This window comes from Rhineura floridana, chromosome 2, assembly GCF_030035675.1.
Source record: "Rhineura floridana isolate rRhiFlo1 chromosome 2, rRhiFlo1.hap2, whole genome shotgun sequence".
Lineage (NCBI taxonomy): Eukaryota > Metazoa > Chordata > Lepidosauria > Squamata > Rhineuridae > Rhineura > Rhineura floridana.
The window spans coordinates 109,355,123-109,381,935 of NC_084481.1; the positions used below are offsets into that span (position 1 = coordinate 109,355,123).

At 41.7% G+C, this 26,813-nt stretch overlaps 1 protein-coding gene across 3 annotated transcripts in view; it reads right to left on the minus strand.

Moving 5' to 3' along the window:
- Nucleotides 1–2,809: 2,809 nt before the first annotated feature.
- The window catches only part of TOLLIP (toll interacting protein), a 51,555-nt gene continuing 27,551 nt past the window's right edge, over nt 2,810–26,813 (minus strand). For all 3 annotated transcript variants that reach the window (XM_061610097.1, XM_061610098.1, XM_061610099.1), the window contains one exon: nt 2,810–6,370. In XM_061610097.1, coding sequence (XP_061466081.1) covers nt 6,156–6,370 — 215 coding nt within the window. In that variant the 3' untranslated portion in view covers nt 2,810–6,155. The remainder of the gene's footprint in view (nt 6,371–26,813) is intronic.

The window sequence follows — 26,813 nt, forward strand, 5'->3', positions numbered from 1 at the left end:
GAATTCTCCAGGGCCTTGCCACCTTCAACTCCAAATGAACCAAAGCAGAGGTTAGCCCGAGCACTTGTAACTCCCCCATTGAAAAACATCTGAATATACTTATACAGATGTTTTTCACATTTTCTGCCCTGGATCCTTATGCTTTCTTCCGTCTGATGTAACTGGTCCACTTGGGACATTATCCATCTTACCTTGGCAATCCTAATGATAACAGCCAATGTGAAATATGTGAAAAAGTGCTTAGTTCATCCCTAGCAAAAGATCCCCCTCCCCTCAAGGAAGTGTGTTTCATGGGACACTTGGGTGGCAGGTTCACACATTTAGGTTCCCAACAGACACGTGTTAACAAGGCACTGGGAAAAAGATTTTATAGAATCAACATCCATCCCCTCAAGCACTGCAATTGGAGTGCTGGGTCAGATTCTAGCCCTGTTTTGGAAGAAAGGCCTCATCCTTCCCTGTTACGAAGGGACCTTGAACTTCCTCATGAGCAGAGCTCACTAGAAATCCAAATTCCCCAAAAGAGAGCAGCAGGATCTTTTGCTGGAGTTACCCGCACGTCACCCCCCAGAACATGTATAATTTTACCCTTAACTCAATAACATACACTGCAAGTAAAATAAAGAGTGGTTTCATTAAGAGAAGGAACAAGGAAAAATATTGCAGTTTACAATTGCAGTTAACAATGAGTAGTTTTCTAACTATTATTCATTCATTCATTCATTCATTCAGCAACACTGGATAGACTAAAGCAAAGAGACTAGCCCTATAAACACTTTCACATTAAGCTCACCCACACAGAAAGAAAAAAGGAAAGAAAAAGGCCCAGATAGTTGCATATACCTTTCCTGGAGAGTTGCTGCAAGCCTAAAGCTGAGAGAGACTTTCGTATCTAGCCCAATGAGCAAAAGCTCCACCCTTTGTAACCAGCGCCAGATCTGAAAGTTCTCACCCAAATCCATAGCTCTGAAATTGTCCCAAAGATGCTAGTGTGCGTTGATAAAAGCAGTTGTCGCAGCCCCCCAGAAGATGAACTGAACTCCCCTTCTCACTCCTCATGTTTTATACCTTTTCCTAACTAAACTGACCCCAAAGTAAACCCAAAGTAAATGTGATCAGGAAGGTGGGAGCCCACTCATTTCCTGATAAATTCCCAGATAATAGGTGTGATCTCCTGCAGTAGATTCCTGATGATTCCTCAAGGTTAACATTATCATAATCCTTGTGTAAAACAGTTTCTTTGTTTGACAGGAGTTTATCCTGTCTTCGCCAAAGGCTTAGAAATGCACAACACCTCCTAGTTTGAAAGGAGCTATTCTGTCTCCTCGAGATGGCCTAGATCATCATAAACATTTCCTTTGTTTGAAAGGAGCGCCTATTCTTACTGGGTGACAAATCCCAAATTTCCATGAGTCAGGAAGTCTATACCTTCAGGCACTGCAAGATATGTACTCAGAGGTCACAGAGGGGCTGTTTCCCAGGAATCTTTGCTGTTGCAGGCCTTTTCAAACTCTGCTTCACTGAGATGAATCAAAGATTAAAAATTCCCAATATTTGATACCTCATAACATCCCATTTCCCCATTCTGGGGCTTCCCTTATATGTTAACATTTTTTCTATCATTTTAGAGACAGCCTGCCTGGCTTAGAATGTAGTTTTTTAAATCACTGACTATCTTGGGAGGGGGCACACACTAATAATTTCAGATTGCTGGGGAGGCTCACCTTGGAGGGGTCCCATTTTGGTCCAAATACACCCATCTCCCCTCGGCATTTGGACAGTAGACTAACTGATGTGATTTCTCCACTATTGTTTGCTTCTCAAAGCTCAGGACCAAAATAAAATGCAGCTTTTCAAATGATTCAGGATGTCTTGATGTAAGTGCTCACACTAGTTTCATCATGTGGTTCTGTACTTGAGTAAACTATCTTGCAATAAAAACATGTCTCTTGATTGTGTGAACTGTCCAAGATTTGAGACGAGAGACATTTAACAATTTGCTGTTTGATTTTTTTCCATTTTTAAAAAATGTACACGCTATTGAAATTGTTTTTTCTGGAAAAAGAGGTTAACACATTAGTTTAAAAAACAACCCTGATTTCACTCAATATTATACCAACATATGGACTCTGAAATGTCCAAATAATATTAGTGCATCTTTTTCCCAATTATGCATGCTTAGGGTTGCAGACATAAATTTGTGTCTGTCTCCCACATTGGCACACTATTATCCAGATGAGATCACAAATAATGGAATATATAAAAATAGTGCTGTCAGACACTCCAGCTCATTAGGGCAAAACATTTTGGTGAGAGAATAGATGTATTAAAAAGGCTTGAAGATTTTAAACATAGGCATATGCGGCTTTACATGTGTGAAATTGCATAATTGCTACTAGAAAGCAATAAAACAATGTGATTTTATTACTTTAAATAGCATTTCCCAGAGTACTAGTCTTCATAGTGTTTGTCCTCAAAACCTCCCTGTGAGGCAAATCATTTTTATTCCTGTTGTATTAACTGTGAAACTGAGGGAGAATGTATGATTTCCCGAGAAAAGCAGCGTGATTGCAACTGAGAAAACTCAGATTTCCCTGCTTCACATACAACACCCCCCAGGCCCTGAACCACAATGATTGTCAACTGATTGACTCTCTCCTTCAGACAAACTATCTTTGTAGTATGGATGTTCCATTAAGTGTAAACAAATACCAGGGAGTCTTTGTAGCCTGGATATATTTGGCTGCATCTGACCAAGTCTTAAGCCGTCAATGGACTCAAGTTAGTCATATTACTTTATTTAACTACAAATGTTAATGCCACGTTAAAATGGTCTACATTTCACTGAATACAATTCCCAGCATCTGAATCAATCATGTTGGAATGCATACTGGTTCCTGTAAAAGACCATACTTTTTCAATGTTTGGTATACATTTATTAAATTAGATAGAATTGGAAAAGAAGATTTTACAATGCAAGAGACAAACATCTGAACCTCAATACAGTAAAAAAAACAATGTCTTCAGAATTATAACAGCAAAACATCTTCTATACAGTATTACAGGTCAGCCAATACAAGCAATAGTATCTGCAAAGGGGTACACAGGAACCATCAGCACACATTCATACAGCAATAGAGAAGAAGCTGGGAAGAATCTAGCTAGACAAAAATATTCCTGTAATTATCCCTCACAGGTCCTTGGCAGGTTTGAAACTAGTGCCAATACCAATTCAGCCTTCAGCAGAGTTCTTCCGACTGTGGAGGAACGCTGTACCAGATACACAAAGCTGAACATGCTGTTCTTTTAAATGGAGCATATGAGAAATAGTATTAAAAATTGTGTGCTGCACAGCATTTAGTTTAAGTGACAGGTAACTAGAGAATTTCAGTTCTGCACATCAGCAACTTGTACCCCAATCTTATTCCCACTGATCTGGAGGCAAATTTTCTTAAGATCCATTGGGATTACTTCCAAATACATGTTTGAAGTAAGGATTAGGATACATCCAGTTAGTTATCAAGAAAAGATATGCATATAACAGTAGCCATGCTTGTGATTACCCCTTTTACTTTTAATAATACACAGTAGTCATTGAATGCAGGACATTTATTAAATTAATGTGTATTGTCATTATTTTCTTCACAATAAAGGAAAAAAGTTAACAGTATCTATCCTATTACTACCCATGATCTATGATGGTTCCCTGGCCTCTACTGTATAAAAATGCAGCTTAACGACCACTACTAAAGCTTCCTAGGCTTTCCTAGGTCTCATCCTGGTACCTTTCAGAAACTGAATTTACTCATAACATTTCCATGTATATATATGTTTTTACTGTGAAAGTGCATTCTCAACTGTTTTCACTGTGTTTACAATTCTGCTCCAAAAGGATCAGATATACAATTCCCTAAACTACAAGCCACCCTTAACCCATCTCCACTGGCTACCTCAGAGTAACCTTAAAAAACACTATTAAAGTATGTCGTTTCCTATAATCTTGGAGTCAATTTTACTCCATGGGTATAATGCTACAACAGAAGATTTTTCCAAACCCCAAACTGTTATTCCAAACTTTCTGCTGAAGACTTTTGAGTAATCTTACTCTTCAAGATCTTAGTTCATAAATGCCACAAAACCTAACTGTACCATGATGCAAATGACAAATGTACATCATTAGTTAAAGCTTTAATCTGGAAGTACTGTAAAATATGAAGAAAGTATCCGACTTACCTTTTGGATGGACACATATGCTTCTTCAATCTAGAGCAACCTGGAGCCCTCCAGATATTTTGGAGTACAACTCTCATCAGTTGTGTTGGCTGGGGCTGATGGGTATTTTAGCCCCAAATAGTTGGAGGGCACCAGTTTGTCAAAGATTGACCTAAAGAGTGCTGCAAAAACAACAAAAACCCACATTGCAGTAGACTGTATTCATATACTTAAAAAGCAACAGCAGGGTAGGAGGGCAGAGAGGAGGGAATTAGCCCTCACAAATGTAAGTCTGCCACCTAAACAGAAGGAAGATGCTTATGTTTTAAACAACAAACAGCAGAAAAAACACACAGAGATTTTTGGTACTGTATTTAAAAATCATCTCCCCACCTATATTTTAATCATTAAAAAAATAAATATTTGAACTATAGCTGGCTGTACCAGGAATATTCATGATGATATGATAAAATATTTTCGTGGACATTTTTTTAAATGCTTGAAGAAGAGGAACAGGAATGAAAAAAGAGGACAGAAAACAGGAGCTCTTTTATTCCAAAGGGATAAAATTCACAACCAATGCGAGAGTCTGTATTGTGTTCAAACGCTTGAGGACGTACAAGGTATGGCTGGCAATTATAGAAAGTACTTAAAATGTTTTAAAACCATCAAAAAGGTGAACAGCACATTAAGAAAAATGTGCATATTAAAGTTTTTTCCCCAAACAAAAAAAATGAACTGATTAAACTGACACAAAATTCGTCATCTCCTACATTTTCTACAGTTCTAACAATACACAGTGAATATGTACAATTCCCCTCTTCTTACATATTGGGATTGTATTTTAAATTTGTTTTGTTTCATTTGTGATAATGGATTCTTTCACATTGCTCAATTTTGATGGAATTAAAGCCAGCTGGTACCCAACAAAGTAACATTACAGTGTATATTCTACCGGTGTTATGCCTTGAAAGTATTTTTTTTCTCCAAAAGGGAAAAGTAGCAGGTTTCAACTATACAGACAAGTGAAAATTTATTTTAAATCATTATTATTTTATGATAACTGATCATAAGGACAATTATAAATTTGCGATACCGATTTTTCCCAGGTATAAAATCCTCCTGCTTTTATTGTTTTGAATGTTTCACGAATGTAGAAGCAAGAATAGTGCAAGTAAACACAACACCATATAAGAAATAACCCTGTTCCTCCAGCATTTGCTGCCGTGTCGCAAGAAACAAATGATTTCAGATTTCAGAAGCAGAGCAACACATCAGATAGGAGCAGCTAGCTCTAAACAAACAAAACCAAACAAATATATTGCATTGCGGCCCGATTAATAGGTTGAGCAAGGGAATCTCTCATTAGAAAGATGACGAAAATTACAAGAAAGCCAGTTTTGCTACACAAGGAATTATTACAAATTACTATAATGTTATCACTAAGCAGATATCACTGCTGAAGGGCACTGTGTAATCGCTTTGTATCTGAATAAAAGGAGTCATTTATTATGAGAGGGAGAGAACTTTTAATAAAGCCACTCTGTAGAACAGGAGTCCATCCTAATCATTCAACCTATACACTCCCTTCCCCCCCTCAACTCCATAATGCATAGTGACAAAACTGGATGAATATGCTTGTGTGTGTTTAGTTTTCCAAAACAGGGAAATAAGAAAAAGCAGCATAGATGCTCCATCTCCATCTCTCAAATAGAAATGCAGCAACACATGGCAGAATTAATATATTAATAAAAATGGCTGGGATTTCTATAGATCATATGTAAAAACAAAGTGTGCAAATGTCCAACTACCATCACCACAAAGATGGGAACACAATCTCTCAGATGGGATGCTTTCTCAGGAAGTTCTTTCTCTAACTAAATCCCTGGCTTGGCAAATCAAAAGTAAGGGTAATAATGAAGATGGAAAATGTACAGATGGATCTAGGATTCCTCTGCAATTTGAAGCAAGGAATTGATAGCAGCATCCTTGTTTCCTCTCTGGGCTTCTAGCACTGAACGGATTACTTCTCTGTCCATGTTGGGGAACATGTCCTGAATAGATTTTAGATCCTCTTCATTACACACATGCTGAGGGTTGACTGCAGGAGGCGGAACTGCCACCGGTACCATGCCCGGATTACAAACTGCAGGCATTCCTGAAAAATAGAGACAGACAGTTGAAGTTTGCAAGTGTTCAAAAACTGTTTTAACCATTTCTTTTAAATACCATTGTATTCATAAAGTGCAGCTAAGCCAGGGACGGGGAATCTGTGTGATTGAAACTGCAGTTCAATAACATCTGCTGGGCCAAAGGTGCCCAATCCCCATATTAAGAACATCCAAAAGTTCAAGTGTTTAGTGGGTAAAACTTTCTACTAATGCAATTATATTTTACATGTAAAAGCATAGACAAACAAGAACAATTAAAAATACAAGAGCCTAGGTGCTATTTTGGAATGTTAGTTATTTACAAGGCTGGAAGATGCCAAGCACCTTAAAAATTGGCTACTAGTCCCACAAAATCAGAAATACCTGTTAGGCCCTGTGCAGTCCTGATGCTTAAATAGATAATATTATCTCATAAATATTTAATACTGGCTCCTATTAATATTTTTCCAAATCTTTCTTTCTTTCTGACATGTAGTAATCAATTAACAACTGTTACAGAAGGAAAAACCCAGTGTGTATAGCCAGCTCAAGAAACAAGTTGCTGGCCTGTCAGGTTATGTATGCACTCATCTGTTTCCCTTCTGCTTTAAGGAATGCTGGCCATTCAGTACAGAACTAAGGAAGTGCTGCACATCCAGCCTCACATAGGGATTGGCCAACAACTTCCCTGGGCACTCAGGCCCTGTGGGAATCTGCACCTGCAGTCATTATTCCACTACAGTGAAAGAACAAACAAGAGTATTTATTGCTGCTGCTACTTCTCTAGGGTTCCAGGGTAAAAGGGAACCAATCACAGTGGGGAAAGCAAAGGAAGAGATGTGTAAGAAGGGGTAGCGAGAGAAAGGAGCAAGGGATAGAGTCTTCTTCCTCAGCAACTGTTTTCAGAGATTGGTTTACAATGCTTCTTCTGAGAATAATTGGAAGTCTTTTCAACTCTTGGGGGCTGTAGACGGTGAACAAGATTTTCCTGTCAAAAAAGGTAACCTTGATCTGCAGATAAATGCATCAGCAAAAATTTGCAGTTCTGAAAAAGTAATCATGTCAATAGAGTCACAAGTTTTAATAATTCCACTACTTACAATGGCTAGCAACAGTCATCATGTTTTCCTAGCAACTTGACAGTCACGCCAGTAAAAGCAAAAATTAGAACACATGTTTTTGAAATCAAATGTATCCTTTTATTGACTTGATTTTATTAATTTGGTGCATGACCTTAACACTACCATAGTGTTAAGACTACTTGATAAACTCCACCACTGACAAAATGTAAGATAAGTATCAGAACTGTGAGAAGAGATCATTGTGAAAATAATTTGGGAGAAGCAATAATATGCTGCAATCTAAATAGCCACAAAGCCCATACTGAATTCTGTAGATTATTCTGTGACCTCAGCCAAAGATGTACAAGCCTCTAGATCAGCAGTGGGGAACTTGCAGCCTGTGGGCCAAGGCCACATATATGATGTCATATGACATCAAGTGTAGGGCAAGTAGACACAGCTGGGCCAAAAGGAGGTTTGCAAGTGTTTTACAAGTGCCAACGATCAGTTGATTGTGGGGTTTCTGTATACTCCGCTATACAAGCCCTGACAATCAGCTGATCCTCATGTAATATTATGCAGAAATGGTCACCTGACATCACTGTGATGCCAGGTAATTGACAACTGGGTAGGCCTGCCCTTGTCCACCTGTCATACTGTCAGGGAGATAAGGATCTGGGTCCAGATGGATCCAGAGATAACAGCTAGATCCAGTTCCTTGCCCCTGCTCTAGATAGTTGTATACATTTGGCTGGCACAGCTTGTTTAAGATTAAACTTGTTTACATTCTACAACTTTCTTCCATTAATGAAGAGCTTTGATGGGACCAATAAAAGTACGCATGCATTTGTTGTGTTTCTCATTCTGTGTGAGAAACAAAGCTATTAATAATCTGACAATCAATGTTGCCAATTAAAGGAGAGGTAGCATTAAAATGAACTTTTCGTTACAAGGTAGATGCTTCAATTATTTATGAAATAGTATACCATGAACAACTCTTGGGTACAATGAAGTACTTATTATTCAATACTAGTGTTGATTTGTTTTAATTCAGGTAGGCTATTTCCTATTTGTAAAAAGGACATCAAATCTTGTAACACAGGCTTGGACCCAATGCAGTAGCATGGCTGCAGCAAGAAGCATTCAGGCATAAGCAATGGCATTTAATAAAATGTAAAAATTGCAATCTGTTTGACAGTGCATACTGGCTATTTACCAAACAAGCGATGCAAATAGTGTTGAAATTTTGTACAAGTATAACAATAATATTACAGATTAAAAAAACCAAAATCTAGTACAGTCAAGTGTCTTCATAGCCCTGTATCCTGTCCCCCTCAAATTCTCTAGGGGAAAAACAAAGTTATCAATATTTATCAAGTGAACACTTTCAAATGACACAACCAGGAGGAGTAAAAAAAATCTAGCTTTCATTAGCATCTATGTTATCTTAGTTAAAAATGCTCTTCCTTATTCTCTATATTTTAGAAATTTTCTTCAATGAACGCTAGCTGTTATAATGGAGGTTAGAGATAACTCATAGGCAGATTAAAATGGTAACAGCTGCATTATTTTATAATCTCCTACTCGACCTCAGTATGCTCCTGAAGTCTGTACACTGAAACTTTTACAAAACAAGAAAAAAGCATTTCCTCAAGACACTTGACTGAACATTCTGATACTGCAAAATGATATTGTAAAATGTAAAATACTCGCAGTTAACAGCGAGAATGTCACAATACTCTTTTTGATTGCACGTCTCACAATGTGTCGTACTATAAGCTGTGTCCCACTTCCTACATAATAACATGGCAAATGGGACTTGCAAATCATCCCTGCTACAATAGCCAGAAAATTCCTGGAGCTCACGCTCTCCCCAGAGGGAACAGTCATGCTCTCCTTGGAGGAAATGCAAAAAGTCCCATGTTAGAGTCAGTGGTAGTCCTGAGAAAACTGATTTTAAAGTCATTATTTAAAAGAAGCAAATTAGTACACACATCCCAGTGGCTGTACACTATAGTCAGCATCTATTTTTCTCATTCTGCAATGTTAAATTGAAAATACCCCACATGTCATTCTGATGCTTCCCATAAGCTCATTTCAAAACAAAACCTTACAAAAGTAAAGTTAGGTGGCCAATACATTCCTGCTGCTATCCAAATCTACAAAGCAAAGACTCTGGCCCAGCTTACATATGGTGTTCCAATCTGGATTTTGGGCTTTAACACCCAATTGGAAAGAATACAATCAATTTTCCTTAGGAAATTATTGGGTCTTCCCTTCTGTGTAAGTAACACTGCTATCTACTTAGAAGTAGGTATTTGTTCGGTAGCTTGTAAAGCCTGGATCGACGTCTTGAAGTGGTGACTGAGCTTACATTTCCTAACACCTCCTGGTAGCTATCTTTTCCTACTGCTCTCAGATTCCTTTCAGAGCCGCTGGATGCACGCAGTGGTGAAGAAAATAAACACCTTGGGTTTTTCTCTTGAAGTGCTGGGGAATTACGGGCTTCAGAAGGCTCAGATTTCTGTTGCCCAAAGATTAACAGATATAGATTTACAGCACTTGAGAAACGCAGCTAATAAATTCTGTTCCCCATTAATCTATAGAAATTTTAGCAATTATGGAATTACTGTAGCCCCTTATATGTTTTCATTGACCATTCCAAAATATAGGAGAGCATTTACTCTTGCTAGATTCAACGTGCTCCCTTTGACACTATTGGAGGGCTGCTTTAATAAGATTCAAGTTAGTGAACGGATATGCCTCTGTGGAGCTGGTGTAGTGGAGTCTGTAGAACATGTCCTTCTATCTTGCGAGTTATATAAAGAATATAGAAGAAATCATCTCCCCTTTGCTAATTGCTTTGCCTAAGGGCAATCCTGCCGATTTGGTGTCGATTTGTCTAAGTGATGTGTCATCTTATGTCACCGCTAATGTCGCAAAGTTTCTTCTCATTTCAATGCAAATTAGGAAAAAATGTTGTCACCCCGCTCTTAAAAAAATTGTTTATGGGCATTTTGAATTCTGGTAGCTCTGTCTCCTAAATATCTAAATCCTTCATGCTGTATGTTTGTTTTTTATGTTTCTCTTTTAATATGTGGTCTGCGACCACAATAAAATGATTCATTCATTCACAAAAGTAAAGTCCTGAACTCAGAAATGCTTGCTTAACAATCCTCTAAAAGTTCATGGCGATACACAAAACAGTCAGAGAGAATCAAGAGTTCAAAGTGTAAAAAAAGAGAAAAACCAGACCCATTTTGGACTTTTTTCTGTCAGAGTTCTCATAATTTGTTGAAATTAATTAAAAATCAGCCATGTTTACAGAGTACCTGTAGTACTATTACTGATCTTGCCCCACACTCTGACCTTCATCTTCTGCAGTTTAAAAGTTAGAAAAATGCCTAGCTGATGTTTCATTAATTTAAGAAATTAAACTCAATGATAATGTTGGGCACTAATAAGCAATAAGCATGCAAGTGATCAATCCATTCTCAGCAAACTTGCACAGGATCCCATTTCTTACCTCCCGGATTCAAAAGCAGAGAAATTCACTAATAAGCAAAAAACCTTACAGTTTAAGAAGGCACATGTTACAAAATTCTTCCAAGCTACACAGCAAGTGGATTGGACTGTGAAAGACCAACACAAATTGTGTTTGCATTTTGACAAATTTGTAGCGTAGTACAATATCTCAGAGAGGTCAGGTCTCCTGCTCCGCTGGTGCATTCACTATAGCTGCCCAATTTCCCTACTTTTTAGTTTGATAGAAATATCTGTTGGCTATAGGTACGTTCTTAAACCACAAGGTTTTTTCCTTATTAGTGAACATAAAACTAATTGTTCAATGGAACACATTTACCAACTGTGTGTATTCTGGATCACAGTCAAATGGGCATTAAGTATCCAACAGCACTTTTGTGAATGCAATCTGTCTCTAGGTGACTAGAAAAAGCCAGGTTTTGAAGTGTTATCCACTTCAAAACTGAGTATGATTGTATAGCACTTGACCAAAAGAAAAGATGCAAGCAGATGATTTAAAAATCCAACAGATGAGCATATTAACAACAGGATGGTTTGTTGAGAAGCCACTGGAGAACCCAATGGGACAAGATTTTTTTTATTCCACCAATTTATTTTACAATTTTTAGTTATAAGAATGTTTGGTGCTGCAGCACAACCACCACTCTCCTCAGCACAGAAATCCAAAACAAAGGAAGAATGGTTGCACTATATGCTTGGGCCTTGATCATGCTCTCACTTGAATTAGCTGCCAATTTGACACAGGGTAAAAGCTCATGGCTGCTTGACAACTCTATACCAATACCATGCCTGCTCCTGAAAAACCTTTTCTGCAACAGAGACAAAAGTCATCTTTGGATACAGCATAGGCAGGCCTTGCACATAAAATGTTCAGTGAAGCACACAAAAATAGTACACACTGGTAGCAGACAGGTATTTTTTGATACTGCTTTTCTTCTATGTTTATGCTCAAAAGGGACATGCAAGTATCTTTAATAGTCTTTATTAGATTACACAACATCTGTTAGTTCACCCAGTCCTCTCCCCAGCACAGAGTAGGAAAATAATCATTCAAGCACTAACCACCTTTTCAGAGGGTGATTTCAAATATTATCTGCACTGTGTATCCTCTGACAGCAGGTATCTTTCCCTCAAGCAGAAATAATTCTACCATGTTCATCCCTTTGTTACTCAAAGGTAGTGTATAGGTTGTGACTCCCTTACTCACACTAACAGAGCAGTTGTAGGCCAAATTCACAAGACAGGAGCTAAATAACTTTTAAACTTAGATTTCTGTCTTATTTATTTATTATTTTATTATTTATTTATTAAATTTATATACCACTTTTCCTCCCAGAAGGAGCCCAAGGCAGCAAACAGACAAAACACTAATAACATCTACGAAACATCTTAAAAACAAGACATCTTAAAAACAAAACATATTCTAAACACTTTTAAAAAATTAAAAAAAAACACCTTAAAAACAATTTCAACACAGAGGCACACTGGGATTAGGTCTCTATTTAAAAGGCTTGTTGAAAGAGGAAGGTGTTCAGCAGGTGCTGAAAAGACAACAGAGACACCTGTTTAATATTAAAGGGGAGGGAATTCCAAAGGGTAGATGCCAGAACACTAAAGGCATGATGTTGTGTGGAACAGATCCCTGATGACATGGCATCTGCAGGAGGCCCTCACTGCAGAGCACAGTGATCAACCGTGAATATAAGGGATAAGGCAATCTTTCAGGTGTCCTGGTCCCAAGCTGTATAGGGCTTTATATACCAAAACCAACACCTTGAACTACAAGCCATATCTTTAATTAAAAATAAGCAATTTCATCAAAGTGTTGAGAGCTAAATCTGTCAAAGTGATGGAGTGGTAAATGCTTATGGAAAAATGAAAAGTGAGGACACACAAGTTAATGCTAAGGTCTGTGATCTGACGATAACTATTAGACATATTAATGTCACCAAGAACAGTAGTGGAAGGGTCAGAGAGAAATCTCCACCTACTTTTGAAAGATAACACTAATTTCTGTAACATTTCTGGTTGCAAGATCTCCTATCTGAGGAGCTACCTTAAGCTTCTCTAATACAGCTTTGTTTCCCACTCAAATAAAAGTAGATTAAAATACCTATTTTTTGTAATATTTGTATTGTGACATCCACCTGCAATGTCTTGAATCACAACACACTGCATACAAATAAAAAGCGCCTTGCATGATCTCATGCAGAAATTTTGTTTCTGTTGAATGGGATGCAAAAAGAATTAAGAAGACTTACCCAGAGCAAGGTATTCAAGCCCTAAGGACAGATGTAAGTGTGGGAAAGGAATAAAACATGGAAAACAGACATTATTCTACTTTATCCTAGGACAGTTCCTCCAAGGAGAAAAGGTGAATTAAATTCTGACACACTTCAGATTTTAAATGTCAGGATTTTGCCTGTCACTCTTACCCAAGGCCATTACATGCTGTGAAATGATTACATAATGCCCAGCTTTTCCATGCTATGGACACTGCACTGCCTCATAACTTCTACTTCTGTTCTTTCCTGTACCATCAGAATTCCTTTCCTCCCAGTTCCTGTCACATACAAGCTCACTTCTTTATATCTAGCTTACCCTTACATTTCACATGGTAAAGAAAAAAGGAAGGTTCAGATGATGCCTAACACACTGTCAAGGTAGATTCAGTTTCATAATCCAAGTTGGTTACTTTGGGGTGGGGGGTGAAGATCTTAAAAAAAAAAAATTGGATTATAACAATTTAGGTTTTCCCCCACCACCTCTGAAGGAAATCTAACTTCTACATATTCTGTAATAAAAAGATACAAAATTCACATTTCAATTTAGGTATTGCTGTCATCTACAACTGCAAGATCATGATGACACCTAGTGTCCAACCTTATGTACTGGAGAATTTTAAAGAATGGGTTTTATCTAATAATTACTGAAACCTTTGAAAATTATGGATCAGTGGGACAGATTAGATAGCATTCTGTACTTTATCCATTGTGCTGCATGTGTACACAACACAGAGGGTGGGCTGTGGGGTCTCTCTTTACCTTCAAATGGTCCTTCTTTACAGATATTTCACAATATCTGTTTTGCATAGGCCCTTTCCAGTCCATCTGTTTCTTTTTCCTGTCAAGGTGCAACTGTTCCTACTCCTTTTGTGCCTATATCTTCCTGCTAAGCATCTGTTTCCTCAGCACCATGTTTCTGGATCCTATCCTGTTCCTAGATCATGTACAACCAATCAATTGCTGGCAGCTGCAGAGATCTGAACACTTGCAGTTAACTGGTATTAATAAAATGTCCCTCACCAACAAAAACCTTTGGCTCTCTACAAAACCTGATCTCTAGGGACAGCCTCCAGGCCTGCAGTCATATAAATCAGCTTCCATGAAGTCTCTTCCAAATCAGTGTAAGACTTCTCACCCACCAAGTGGCTTTCTTCCTTATTTTTCTTAATAGATCTTCCAGTTTGCATTGTTAGCTAACAGTTTTTAACCTCTCAGCAATCTCTTTCATGCCTAAGCCAAACCCAAATCACTGTACATGCTGTATCTATTACAAGCCTTCCCAGCAATCAGGCACAGCACCATCCAACCTTCTATCTGAATTCTATTCATCAAATTGCAACATAGTTTCAGTGAACATATCCTATTTTCTCTTAAAGCTAATGGAAATGTTTTCCATTCATGTTTCTTGTCTTAGCCAAAAACCTCAATCAGGAATAGCCAATATGGTACCCTCCAGATGTTCTTCAACTACAATTCCCACCATCATTGACAACTGGCCATACTAAGGACGATGGGGGTTGTAGTCCAACAACATGTGGAGGGCACCATGTTGGCTAGACATGGCCTAGATCAAGAGGCTAAATTTTGTGAAAGTGCCAGAAGTCATTACATTTCTCAGCTCTTGCAAAGACATAAACAGACCATGAAAAAGCTGAATGAAATTGTAAAACTAGACTAAGAAATAGACAGCAATGAACCATTCTTCTCAGATATGGATTGTGTTATTCATTGTAACAAGAGATCAAGAGGACGGATATCACTGATGTACAAGTTAAATAAAGCTATTAACAAACAGGACATCCGGACCTTATTCATAACTAAGGGTTGAACAAGCACACTAGTGAAGCTTTATAAATGTGAATAATACTTGCTGCTAGTAAAGTAATATTTATTCACCTACCGCAGAAACACTACATAAAGATATGCAGGACAATGAATGTACTTTGCACATTGGTTCACTCAACACAGGGTAATTCAATCTTGCAAAACTATGAAATTATGCCTTCCCTTTTTTGTAATACTGAGTGCTGCTAAACAGAAGAAGGGCGACATTCTCTGCCACATCTGGCACACAGAATAATTTGGATTTACAGCAGTTAAATATAAAAGGGCAGCTTGTCTTTGAGAGCAAGTTTTATTATTATGGGAGTTAAACACAGGTTGGAATATAAGAACATAAGAACATAAGAAGAGCCTGCTGGATCAGGCCAGTGGCCCATCTAGTCCAGCATCCTGTTCTCACAGTGGCCAACCAGGTGCCTGGGGGAAGCCCGCAAGCAGGACCCGGGTGCAAGAACACTCTCCCCTCCTGAGGCTTCCGGCAACTGGTTTTCAGAAGCATGCTGCCTCTGACTAGGGTGGCAGAGCACAGCCATCACAGCTAGTAGCCATTGATAGCCCCGTCCTCCACGAATTTGTCTAATCTTCTTTTAAAGCCGTCCAAGCTGGTGGCCATTACTGCATCTTGTGGGAGCAAATTCCATAGTTTAACTATGCGCTGAGTAAAGAAGTACTTCCTTTTGTCTGTCCTGAATCTTCCAACATTCAGCTTCTTTGAATCTCCACGAGTTCTAGTATTATGAGAGAGAGAGAAGAACTTTTCTCTATCCACTTTCTCAATGCCATGCATAATTTTATACACTTCTATCATGTCTCCTCTGACCCACCTTTTCTCTAAACTAAAAAGCCCCAAATGCTGCAACCTTTCCTCGTAAGGGAGTCGCTCCATATGCCACAGTTGTTTAAAGACCTTTGTTAATTAGGTCCTTTTTGGACTTATTTTTTGGGTTCTCGGCAGGGCCAAAGGGCAGCTAGGTCGGGCCCTGGCCAAGGGCCCCTCATTAGGGTGGGGGAGTAGCTCTCCCCTGCTGTGGATTGCAGGGGGGGGGGAGCTTCCAGGCCACCTGCCCATTCACTTGTTCCACCTACCTTTCTCGTCTGCTGCTGCTGCGCATGCAAAGTTGCCATCAACCAAGATGGTGGCAAAGGCTCCTTTAAGGGGCTGATGCACCTACTGCCATCTTGGTTGATGGGACACATATGCACGCATAGCATACCGTGCATGCGTGCCATCAACCAAGATGGTGGCGGGGGTATTAGAGAAGCCTCCGCCGCCATCTTGGTTGATGGCAGCACGCGCAACAGCAGGATGCAGGAGAGAGGTAGGTGGAACAGGCAGGAGCCACATGCCCAGGGCAGGCTGGTGCCAAAGGGCCCAGTCATGCCTGACTGCATGCATGCATGTGCTGCAGCTCAGGGCAAGTTGGTGCCCAAGGGCCCTGGCATGCCTAGCACCAACCCTGGTTCTCGGATGCTGCACAGAAGGGGAAGATCCACCTATTATATGAAGCAAAGTAGTTTCAGGAAGCCATAATGATCCTTATGCCTAGGCCAAAGGCTGAAGCAGCAGCTAAGCATCCTTGAATACAGAGAATTCTTCCTGCCATGCAAACTTTGAGATAAACTTAGTTATGGGTCCTAAGGACTGGATGGTTGACAGTTTTGTGATAGCAGCACCAAAGGGACCTCCAGATGAGTGAATTTTGGTTATTCTCTACTGTAATGAAAACAAGGAAAAGGAGAGAATTTATCTCTGTGACCCATCCAAGCCTGTGCTGGAACAACAGAGAACTTTGGTTAAACTGAGAATAAAATATTTCATTATTTTAATAAATTGATATATTTGGGTACTTTTGATTTTACATGCTTTCTGTTCAGAGTTTAGAAGTTACCTATGTCTCTGTTTCATTAAACAGGGAAGAGGTGTTCTAAGAAAAATACCCCCCCCAGTTATAAACTATGGGGTGAAGAGGGGAGAATAAGACATGAACTGGACACTCTAAGGTTGTGGTGAATTATGTCTTTGCCTGTTGTTTGGTAATTGCCCAGGTATGTGTCTTTATACTATATGTATGTTCTAATTAAACATACATTTTTATTTAACTACCATTTTCATCCCTGTTTAGAGGTAAAAGCCTTTTGTTTTGGGCAATTAGTTTGAGAAAGGAGGGTATATTCTTAGCCAGAAACCAGGTGGTTTCACAGGCCTTCCTTCCAGGGTTGGGCAGAATTCATGACCTATATTTTGATAAGCAAATTGTAAAGACTGAGAGTTTGTGATTAAGGAAGAGGAACAAAGAAGGCACAGAATACTGATAAAAGTGATAAGTTAATGAAGGCCTAAATTTAATGAGGAGTCAAATCACTCAGGGGTGTTACCTGAGAAAACCAATCAGAGTGTGGCTGGAAATGTAAAATGAGAAGGGCCTTGTATTAGGAAAACACACAAAGAACTGGAACTTTTTGTGGGGCTTTTCTTTCTCTGGGTGTTTTCTTATAACTTTTAGTTTACATTGCTGCTCAGCCATGGTTATGCTTCTCCCTTCTCCCCAGCAGCACCTTCCCTGAAAGCATGCTCGGTTAATGGTTCCTGGGAGACAGAGCATAGGTCTGTGCTTTTTGCATTTCTTTGCTAAGAGGAGGAGTCAACTTCCAGGACAAGTTTCAGAGGCTATATTTTTCTTAAAATTTTCCCCTTTTTCATTCTTTTTCATTTGATTTCCCCTTAATCCTCATGGATTAGTTGCTTAGGAATCTTCCAATGGAAATCAGTAGACCTCACCACAGCATGTCTGGTAGATATGGACCTTTGATTTGATATTCCACAAAGCCCCTAAGCTTTTAAAGATTTTTAAACTTAAGGAACTTTTTCTGCATTGTTTTAGAATACCTTTATAATATAGTGAAACAATATTTCTGCGTTTGCTTTTAAGTTAGCTGAACTGGAGGGAGAGTGTTAGGAAAATAATGACTCTTGTATATCCTAAGCAGCTAATACAAACACTTTGTGTTTCTGCTGTTTAGGGCTTATAGGAGCCTCTTGTAACTGTTTCATTTATTCATGTAATCATTTTTATATAATGTACTGTTTTATCACTTTTATACAATTTATTATTTTGCAAATGAATATTGACAACTTTTTACCAATTGTCAGCTATTTAAATTGTCAGCTAATAAATTTAAAAGTCACTTTCTTTTGGGGGTGGTTCTGGCTCTTTGATCACTCTCTATATGCTCACTGGAGTAAATTAATAGTCTGAATTTACAACTTGTAGCCAATATTCCAGTATGCCATTTTTTTTAAAAAAAAAAGGCTATTAGTTGCGAGAGCTCCTTTTGTGAACAAGTACCATGAACAAGTTATTTCCTTCTAGAGATCTACAAAAGAGAGATTTTCCTAGCTCACTGCTTGACTTTGTATTAATCATTTTAATTACTATGAATATCCAATGGTAGTCCTACTCTGAGTAGACCCATTGAAATCAAATGGACAAGGAACTCAAGTCCATTGATTTCAACTGGTCTAGCTTGAGTATGACTAACATTGGGTAACATCCTATACTTTAAGTCAAAGTGACACTATGAATGAGCAAGATCCACCAGCTGAAAGAAATATGAGCCCTCTGATTACTAATGGGGTCAGAGATGACCAACTTCTTCAGCTAGGGTTCCCAAGTCTCACACACGCCAAAATTGCTGAGCAGGCTAGAGGAGCAGGGGCCAGGCACAGTCCATGGGCCACTTCTATCTCTGGTTTAAGTGAAGGAATTAATTCACCGATAAGGCTTTTTGCTAAGTGAAGCAAAAAAAAAAAAGTTGAACCCTGCGACGCAGCAGTGTTATTTTAATGAATATGTCACAACATAGTCTTGATACATATACAGACACCCAAATATACAGGTGGACCACGGTGTACATAAAAGTTAATGTAATCAAGCTGACAGTCTTGTGGCACCTTAGAGAAAGATGCATTGTCACATAAGCTTTACGGTCATGATAGTTCCAATAAGTTTTAGTTTATCAGCAAACTTAGGTTCTATTCAAATTGTGCTTCTGTCATACAACACTAGCATGGCTAGAAATATAGTATTGCTGATTTGAATTGATCACTAGTGGGGGAGGCCATATATATTTGGACTCTGCAGATCAGGTGTTGCCTCTTGGACCCACTGGACAGAATCCAAGACTGTGTAAGCAAATGTCTGCAACAGGACTTCACCTGCCAAGACTCCTTGTTGTTTTTTGTTGCTACAGACTAACATGGACTAGCATGTGACTCCTGACATTTGATGCGTCAAACATCATAATCAGCTACTTCACGAAAAACTTGAAATACAAAATCATTCTTTTAGGCTTACACTTTAAATAGCAGCAGCAATGTGGGAAAGACTGGCAAATTCTAGGAAGATGTGTGCTGGAACACATTAGTGTGCTGTGAGGAACTAAAGAGTCCTATAAACCTGAGGTACCCACACCAGAGGAGACTGGCTTATGTGAGTCTGCATGATTAACTGGTCTTGCCTCTTTTTAATCAGCCACCAGCAGGGGCAGATAATTCTGCATCAAATGCAATTGGAATGAATGATCCAACCTCCTTACATAGAGAATGAGAACCATGGACGTTATCCATTATCATTTACCCACTCTAGTAAACTATTTCAGAAGTAGGTGTAAAGTGGTGCCTCCAATTACAATTCAGGGGGAACAGGTAGAAAGTCTCAACTATCAGATTTTTGGGAAATACTTGAATATACATATCAGTTGTCCAATACTAAAGATTTTAGGAATCCCCGCTCCGCTTGCCCGAAGGCAGTCTGGGCGGCAGGGCTTGTTTGGAGCCTGGGTTGAAGTCCCAGCCACCATCTTGAAGGAGGGCAGGCGTTAAGCGTGGCACGCAGGCATGCGCAATGTGGCTGTGCGGGGGTGGGGCATCAGGACTTATTTAAGCCCGCACCACCCCCTAAACCCTCCTCTTGGGTCGTGACGGGAGGAAGAGACAGAGCGCGATGGTCAGGAGCAGCGGCAGCGTAGCCATTTTGTGCAGTTTGTTGGGCACCATTTTGTTGGCGCCACATGTCACTAGGCCAGGGCAGTCCTGGGGTCAGGCCTTTCGCCTTCACCCTTGCTGCACCGGCAGCTGGCTTTGCCCCCCCCAAAGTATAAAGGCCCGGGTGGGTCTTAGGCAGCCGATAGGCCACTGCGGGCCCAGGGTTGCGCCTTCCGCCTGCACCCTTGATGCGCTGGCAGCTGGGTTGCTTTTAGGGTCTTTCGTTTCACCCGTTTTCCTGGGATAAAGGCCTGGTTGGGCATCATCTGGCCATAGTTGGCCAAGGGTGCGGTATAAGCCCGGGTAGGACTGGTCACGGGGCAGGCCCATAGTAGGGATGGCATTAAGTCTTTTGGCCTTTGTCTTGGCCCAGGCATACATACAGGTTTAGTTATTAAGTTTCAGTGGGTATGCATTTTACTTGGTTGCTTTATTATAGTATATTAGTTATAGTATAGTACATGTGGCCTCATCATAGGCCTCGCAGGCCATTGGACATACGGGCCGGTTATAGTTGGCCACTGCAAAAAAAAAATTTTCTCCATTGGTGACATGCCACCTAAGAAGGGTAGAGGGAAGGTGAAGGGCAAAGGTAACACTCCTAAGCCACCGCCCAAGCATCCACCCCCGGTGGTGGTGTCGATGAGGATGAGGCGGCGCCATGGGCTGCTATCTTAGCCTGGTTAGAGGCGTTAGAGCAGCAAAGGGCCCACTTGGGCAGGCAGGAACAGTTGCATCCTGATCCTCCAGTAGGTCCATCAGTAAGGTCTAAGCAGGCCAAAGCAGGATCACAGGCAAGTGGTAAGGGTCCTAATCAGAACACTGTTAACTTAATTCTAGTGCGGCTGGACGCTCTGGAGGCTGGGCCTAGCACGGCTCCTTCAAGGGCACCTGAAGGAGGAGTGACTGTGACACCAGTCCCACACTGCCAGCTGGCCATGGTTTCCTTTCCAAGAGATATGGGAGGTGAGTCTTCATCACAGGCTCAGTGGCATGGGTGGCCAGGTTGGGGAATGCCACCTTGGGAGTTTTAGGCTCTGAACCAGGGGTGGCCTTTTTCCCAGCCTTGCAGGCTTGAGGCAATCTCCATGCAAGGGACAGGACAGGGAGTAGAAGATTCTATTCAAAACCAGCAGGCACCACTTATGGCGGCATGCAACCAGGTACGGCAGCCTCCCGTAACTGGTCAAGCTGTTGCTGAGGCTGCCTCAACCACAAATTTAGGCCAGCCCTCAGAGTTGGCAGCTACTTCCAAAGTATCTGAACAGTCACCCACAGAAACTAATAAGGATGCAGCTGAGGACCCGCTGGGTTCCATTGCTGAGGATGCTATTCCCTTCGGGGAAACATCTGCACCACTTGGCTTCCATCTGCTCCCTGGGACAAAAGAGAAAATTTTGCAGGGGGAGTATGCGGACTTGTTCTCCCTCCTTTACCAGGAGCCCCCCAAGGAGGAGAAGGGTGAGGACAGGGAGCAGAATAGGCCCAGACTTAGGAAAGTGGACCAGACGTGGGCCAGTTGGCTGCTGGCCTTTTTGATTTACACTGGGGTTATACTGCAGAAGCAATCGCGAAGCAGTCCACTATTGCTTAAATACTTGGACATCATTTACACAGAGTATTCTCAGTTTTCTGGCCCTGCATGTCTATCGTATCTTTAATACGCGGGCTGCGTTTGACAAACCCTTGCCATGGGACAAGAAGGAACCCGAGTTATGGCTGCTGTTCATGGCAGCTGCACAGGCTATGGCAAGGGATAGGAGTGATAGGAGGCATTTGTTAAGCAGGCAGTCAATGGCTACCCTTCCCCACTTGAATGAGGGGCAAGGGATTCAATATCGGCTGCTCTGCTGGGAATTTAGCTCCCGGGACTTCTGTGCTTGTAATCCCTCCTGCTTCAAGCACGAGTACTTGATATGTGGTGGCTCTCACTCCTGCACTAACTGCCCTCGGGGCAGGCCCTTTAAGGGAGGGTTCAGAGACACACAAGGGGGTAAGAAGCCACGCCCTGCAGGACCTGCTCAAGGAAAAGGGTCCCTCCCCAGTTAACCTTGAGGTACTACGGGCTTTGATTATAGGCTACCCAGGCACTGGGGATGCACGTTTTTTGTTACAGGGTTTTTTCTTTTTGTTTTCGGATCCCATAATCAGGCCCATGGATTGTCTTCATGGCCCATAACCTTAAATCTGTTTTAGGCATAGAGGCAATTGTACAGGGGGAGATTGATAAGGAAGTTCATGCTGGTAGAGTTCTGGGCCCTTTTCCATCACCCTTACCTCAGCTCTTCATGTGCCCCCCCCCTTGGCATAGAGCCCAAGAAGGCTGCTGGTGAATTTCGACTGATCCACCACCTGTCTTACCCGCAGGGGCAGTCAGTTAATGACTTCATACCAGATAGTCTTTGGACAGTGCACTACACCACCTTCGATTCCACAATGCACCTGGTGCGTGCCTGTGGCAGAGGTGCCCTTATGGGCAAATGCGACATTAAGTCTGCCTTTTGTCTCCTGCCTGTCCACCCGGCAGATTTTCAGCTGCTGAGTTTTGCCATTTCAGGTCAATTTTATGTACACAGGGCATTGCCTATGGGCTGCTCTATTTCTTGCGTGGTATTTGAACACTTCAGCTCCTTTTTGGAGTGGGCAGTCAGGAGACAAGCAGGCTTGGATGCAGTGGTGCACTATCTGGATGGTTTCCTGTTTGCGGGTAGGGGCAGGTTCGGGTGAATGCCGGCATGTGATGTCACAATTTTATAACCTGGCTGGAGAACTGGAGAAAATGGAGGGTCCTACCCCTATGTTAACCTTCCTGGGTATCGAGATTGACTCTGAGGCTCAGTGCTGCAGGTTGCCTGGGAGAAAGCTCGACCTTTTGCAGATCAAGATTAGAGAGGTTTCAGGGGCCAGGAAGGTTTCCCTGGCAGGGCATTTGAACTTTGTGTGCAGGGTCAGAACACCAGGTTGTGCATTGTTAAGGTGGGTTTATGATGCCTTGGTGAGGCGTTCATGGCCTTACCACCGGTTCAGGGTTAAGGCAGCATTACACACCGACCTGGCTGTGTGGTCCTCTTTCCTGCAGGATTTCAATGGGGTATCTTTCTGGAGGGAGGACAGGCTCCTGGAGGCAGAACTGCAAGTTCATTCTGATGTGTCGGGGGCTTTTGGATTTGGGGTTGTTTTTGAGACTTCCTAGTGTAATGGGTGCTGGCCGTAGGCCTGGATTCAAGAGGGGTTAACCAAGGATTTAGCTTTTCTTGAATTCTTTCCCATCCCATCTACTTGTGGGCAGAGAGGCTGCAGAACTCTACTGTCCATTTTTGGTGTGATAACATGGCTGCAGTCCAGGTTATCAACCCTTTATATCCAGGAACACTAGGGTTATGGAATTGGTCCGTTCCTTTGTTCTCCCATGCCTGCGTTTTAATGTTCTGTTACGGACATGGCATGTAGTGGGTATTGACAATAGTGTTGCTGATGCTCTGTCACAGAATCAGATGGAGAGATTTCAACAGCCGGCGCCGCTGGCCAGGGCTCAGGCGGATGCTGTGCCACCCGAGCTTTGGGAGACTGGACAGTGGAGTCGGAGAGGGCCATAACCCTATTTGATTGCACCCAGCACGTTCACCAGCTATCAGAGAGCAGGTAGGGAGCTCCAGGAGTTCAGGGTGAGCAGGGGCTACATGCTGGTATGGCCTATTCCAATGAATCATCTGCTGGAATCTCTTATGGAAGGCAGGAGGAAGGGTCTATTTGCCAGGACGCTGTGAGGTAAGCTGGCGGGGCTCTCCTTTATGGCCAAGGCAGGGGGTTTTCAGAATCACTTGGAGGACTTTAGGGTCAACCAGGTGCTGGCCGGTTGGGCTAGGGAACACCCAGCTACGCCGATCCCTGTCGCCCTTTTTCACCCAACCTGTTAACGGGATGGTTAGGTCAGTGGGGTGCACTACACTTATCAACCTTTGAGGTTCAGCTGTTTCACACAGCAGCCCTCACACTGTTTTTTGGAGCCTTCCGAATAGGAGAGGTGGTCGCTGGGTCCAAGACGGACTCCTCCCTACATGTACTCCTGTGGTCTGATGTTAGTTTTGGGGGCGGCTGTGCCAACATTACATTAGGCTGGTCTAAGATGGACCAACAGCGCAAGGGCTGCACAGTTGTTTTGTCATCACCCAGACTGGAGATCTGTACTGTGAGGGCACTACAGCATTTCATACGCGCAAGGGGCTCCAGGCCTGGTTATTTGTTTATTCATGAGGGTGGTGCTTTCCTCATGAAGTTTCAGTTTTGGTCCCTTACTAAACTAGCACTCCAAGGCCAAGGACTACCCCAAGGAGTTTGGGACCCACTCTTTCAGAATTGGAGCTGGCTCCACAGCACCTCGGCTTGGTCTTTCGCAAACGCAGGTGCAAGCTCTTGGTAGGTGGAAATCTGGGGTGTACAGGAGTTAGTCACCCCTTTGGTGGGCCTGGAGATTCAGGAACCTAATTGTTTGTTTTGTTTTTGGCAGGTTGTTGGATGGGGAGAGTGTCTATCTGACTGGCAGAGGTGTCTGTGAGACATGATTCTTGGCAGTGGGGCAAACAGGGAATAGAGATTTGTCCCCCATTAGTGGTGGCAAGGTGTGGAAAGAGAAGTAGGTAAGGACAACTAGGTGCCCTTTAGGCACCTTTGCAGGTGACTGGTGGTGCCGGAGGCCTGCACGTCAGGGGTGTAGGGCCCAGAAGCAGGATACGGGCTGCCTTTGGGGCCAACTAACCTCATCCACCTGGAGTTGTAGGGCCCTGGCAGGTGTTGATGTGTGAAGGCCCCCTCTTATCACCTACAGGGTGTGGTGGGGGTAAGGGGTAAGTAGAATGGCTTGCCCTTGCCCCATCAAGAGCTGGTCACCCTATGGCTGTAGTTCAGCTGCTTGCTTACAGACAGCTCACACACCTAGGTTTCCCCTCTGCAGGTTTAGTTTAAGGGGTTTGTTGGAAGTTTAACCCAGCCCTTTGTTCAACCCAGCTTGCTGTGTCCGTGTGTTATTTCAACCCTTGGCTGCAAAAACAATACAATGTGTACTCCCATCTTATCTTTAACTCATAATTCAAAATTATTGTAGCACATGTCATATTGCTAGGGCATGTCATGAAGATCCAAGCTTTGATGAAACCACATCTCCCCTATCCCAGCTCCATACTGAACACTGAACTGAAGCTATTTATTCTTATGAAAGACTATATATTCTCATGCTCAGTAGCACCAGAAAACATAGAAAATATAACATGGGGAGAAATCAGTGTGGAAGAAGTCACTGGAGGTTGCGTAGAATAATTTCTGAAGTTCAATACGAGAAACTCCTCCCTACGGTAGTACTATCCCAGATGCAGCACAGGTAACCCAATAGCTATTAAAATAGAAATGAAAGGAAGAACTTTGGTACCCAAGGGCTGAGGAAGCCAGTGTTCACTCAGTTTTCCTGTATCCTGATTACAGCCCAGTAGTACCACAGAAACTAAAAGAGCAGCAAAATGACTAGACCAGATTGCAAACTGCTGGTTTAATCAATTTCACTCCTACGAGAGAAAGAGGTCTTGCTGTCACTGTTCACCACCACTCTTATAGTGCAATATGGATAAGACTTCATCCTTTCACATAGACAGGAAAGTAATCTTTGAAACATTTCCAAAACTGCTCTAGGTAAAGGTGAGGGAACACAAGCCAATACAGGGCTTGTGACAGTCACACGTAAAAAATATACATGCTTCCACTGCAACAATGCTTGTTGCACAGAAATGACGTACTTTTGTCTTTTGCTAGATGCTACAGTGCCTTGCAAAAGTAATCAGACCCCTGACCAATGTTCTCATGTTACTGAATTACAAATGGTACACTGTAATTTCATTCTGTTTATTTTGTTTTGAAACACTGAAACTCAAAATCTATTATTGTAAGGTGACATTGGTTTTATGTTGGGAAATGTTTGTCAGAAACAAAAAACTGAAACATGTTGTTTGCATAAGTATTCAACCCACACACATTAGTATTTGATAGAGCCACCTTTCACTGCAATAACAGCTTTAGGTCTTTTGGTTTAGGTATGTACCAGCTTTGCACACAGTGTCAGTGGGATTTTGGCCCATTCTTCTTGGCAGATTCGCTCCAGGTCAGTCAGATTGGTTGGACGTTGGTTGTGGACAGCATTTTTCAGAGACTGCCACAGATTCTCTATGGGATTGAGATTAGGACTTTGACTGGTCCACTCTAGGACATTCACCTTTTTGTTCATGAGCCACTCCAATGTTGGTTTGGCCTTGTGCTTGGGATCATTGTACTGCTGAAAAGTGGACTGAAAAAGGTTCTCTTGCAGTATTCCCTGTACTTTGCTCCATCCATTCTTTCTTCGATTTTAACAAGATGCCCAGTCTCTGCTGAGAAGCATTCCCACAGCATGATGCTACCACCACCATACTTCACTGTAGGGATGGTGTGACTTGAGGCATGGACATTGTTAGGTTTCCGCCACACATAGCACTTTGAGGTTTGGCCAAAAAGCTCTATCTTGGTCTCATCTGACCGCAAAGCCTTTTCCCACATTGCAGCTGGGGCACTCTCATGCTTTCTGGCAAACTCCAGACATGCTTTCAGATGGTATGTTTTGAGTAATGGCTTCTTTCTTGCCACCCTCCCATACAGA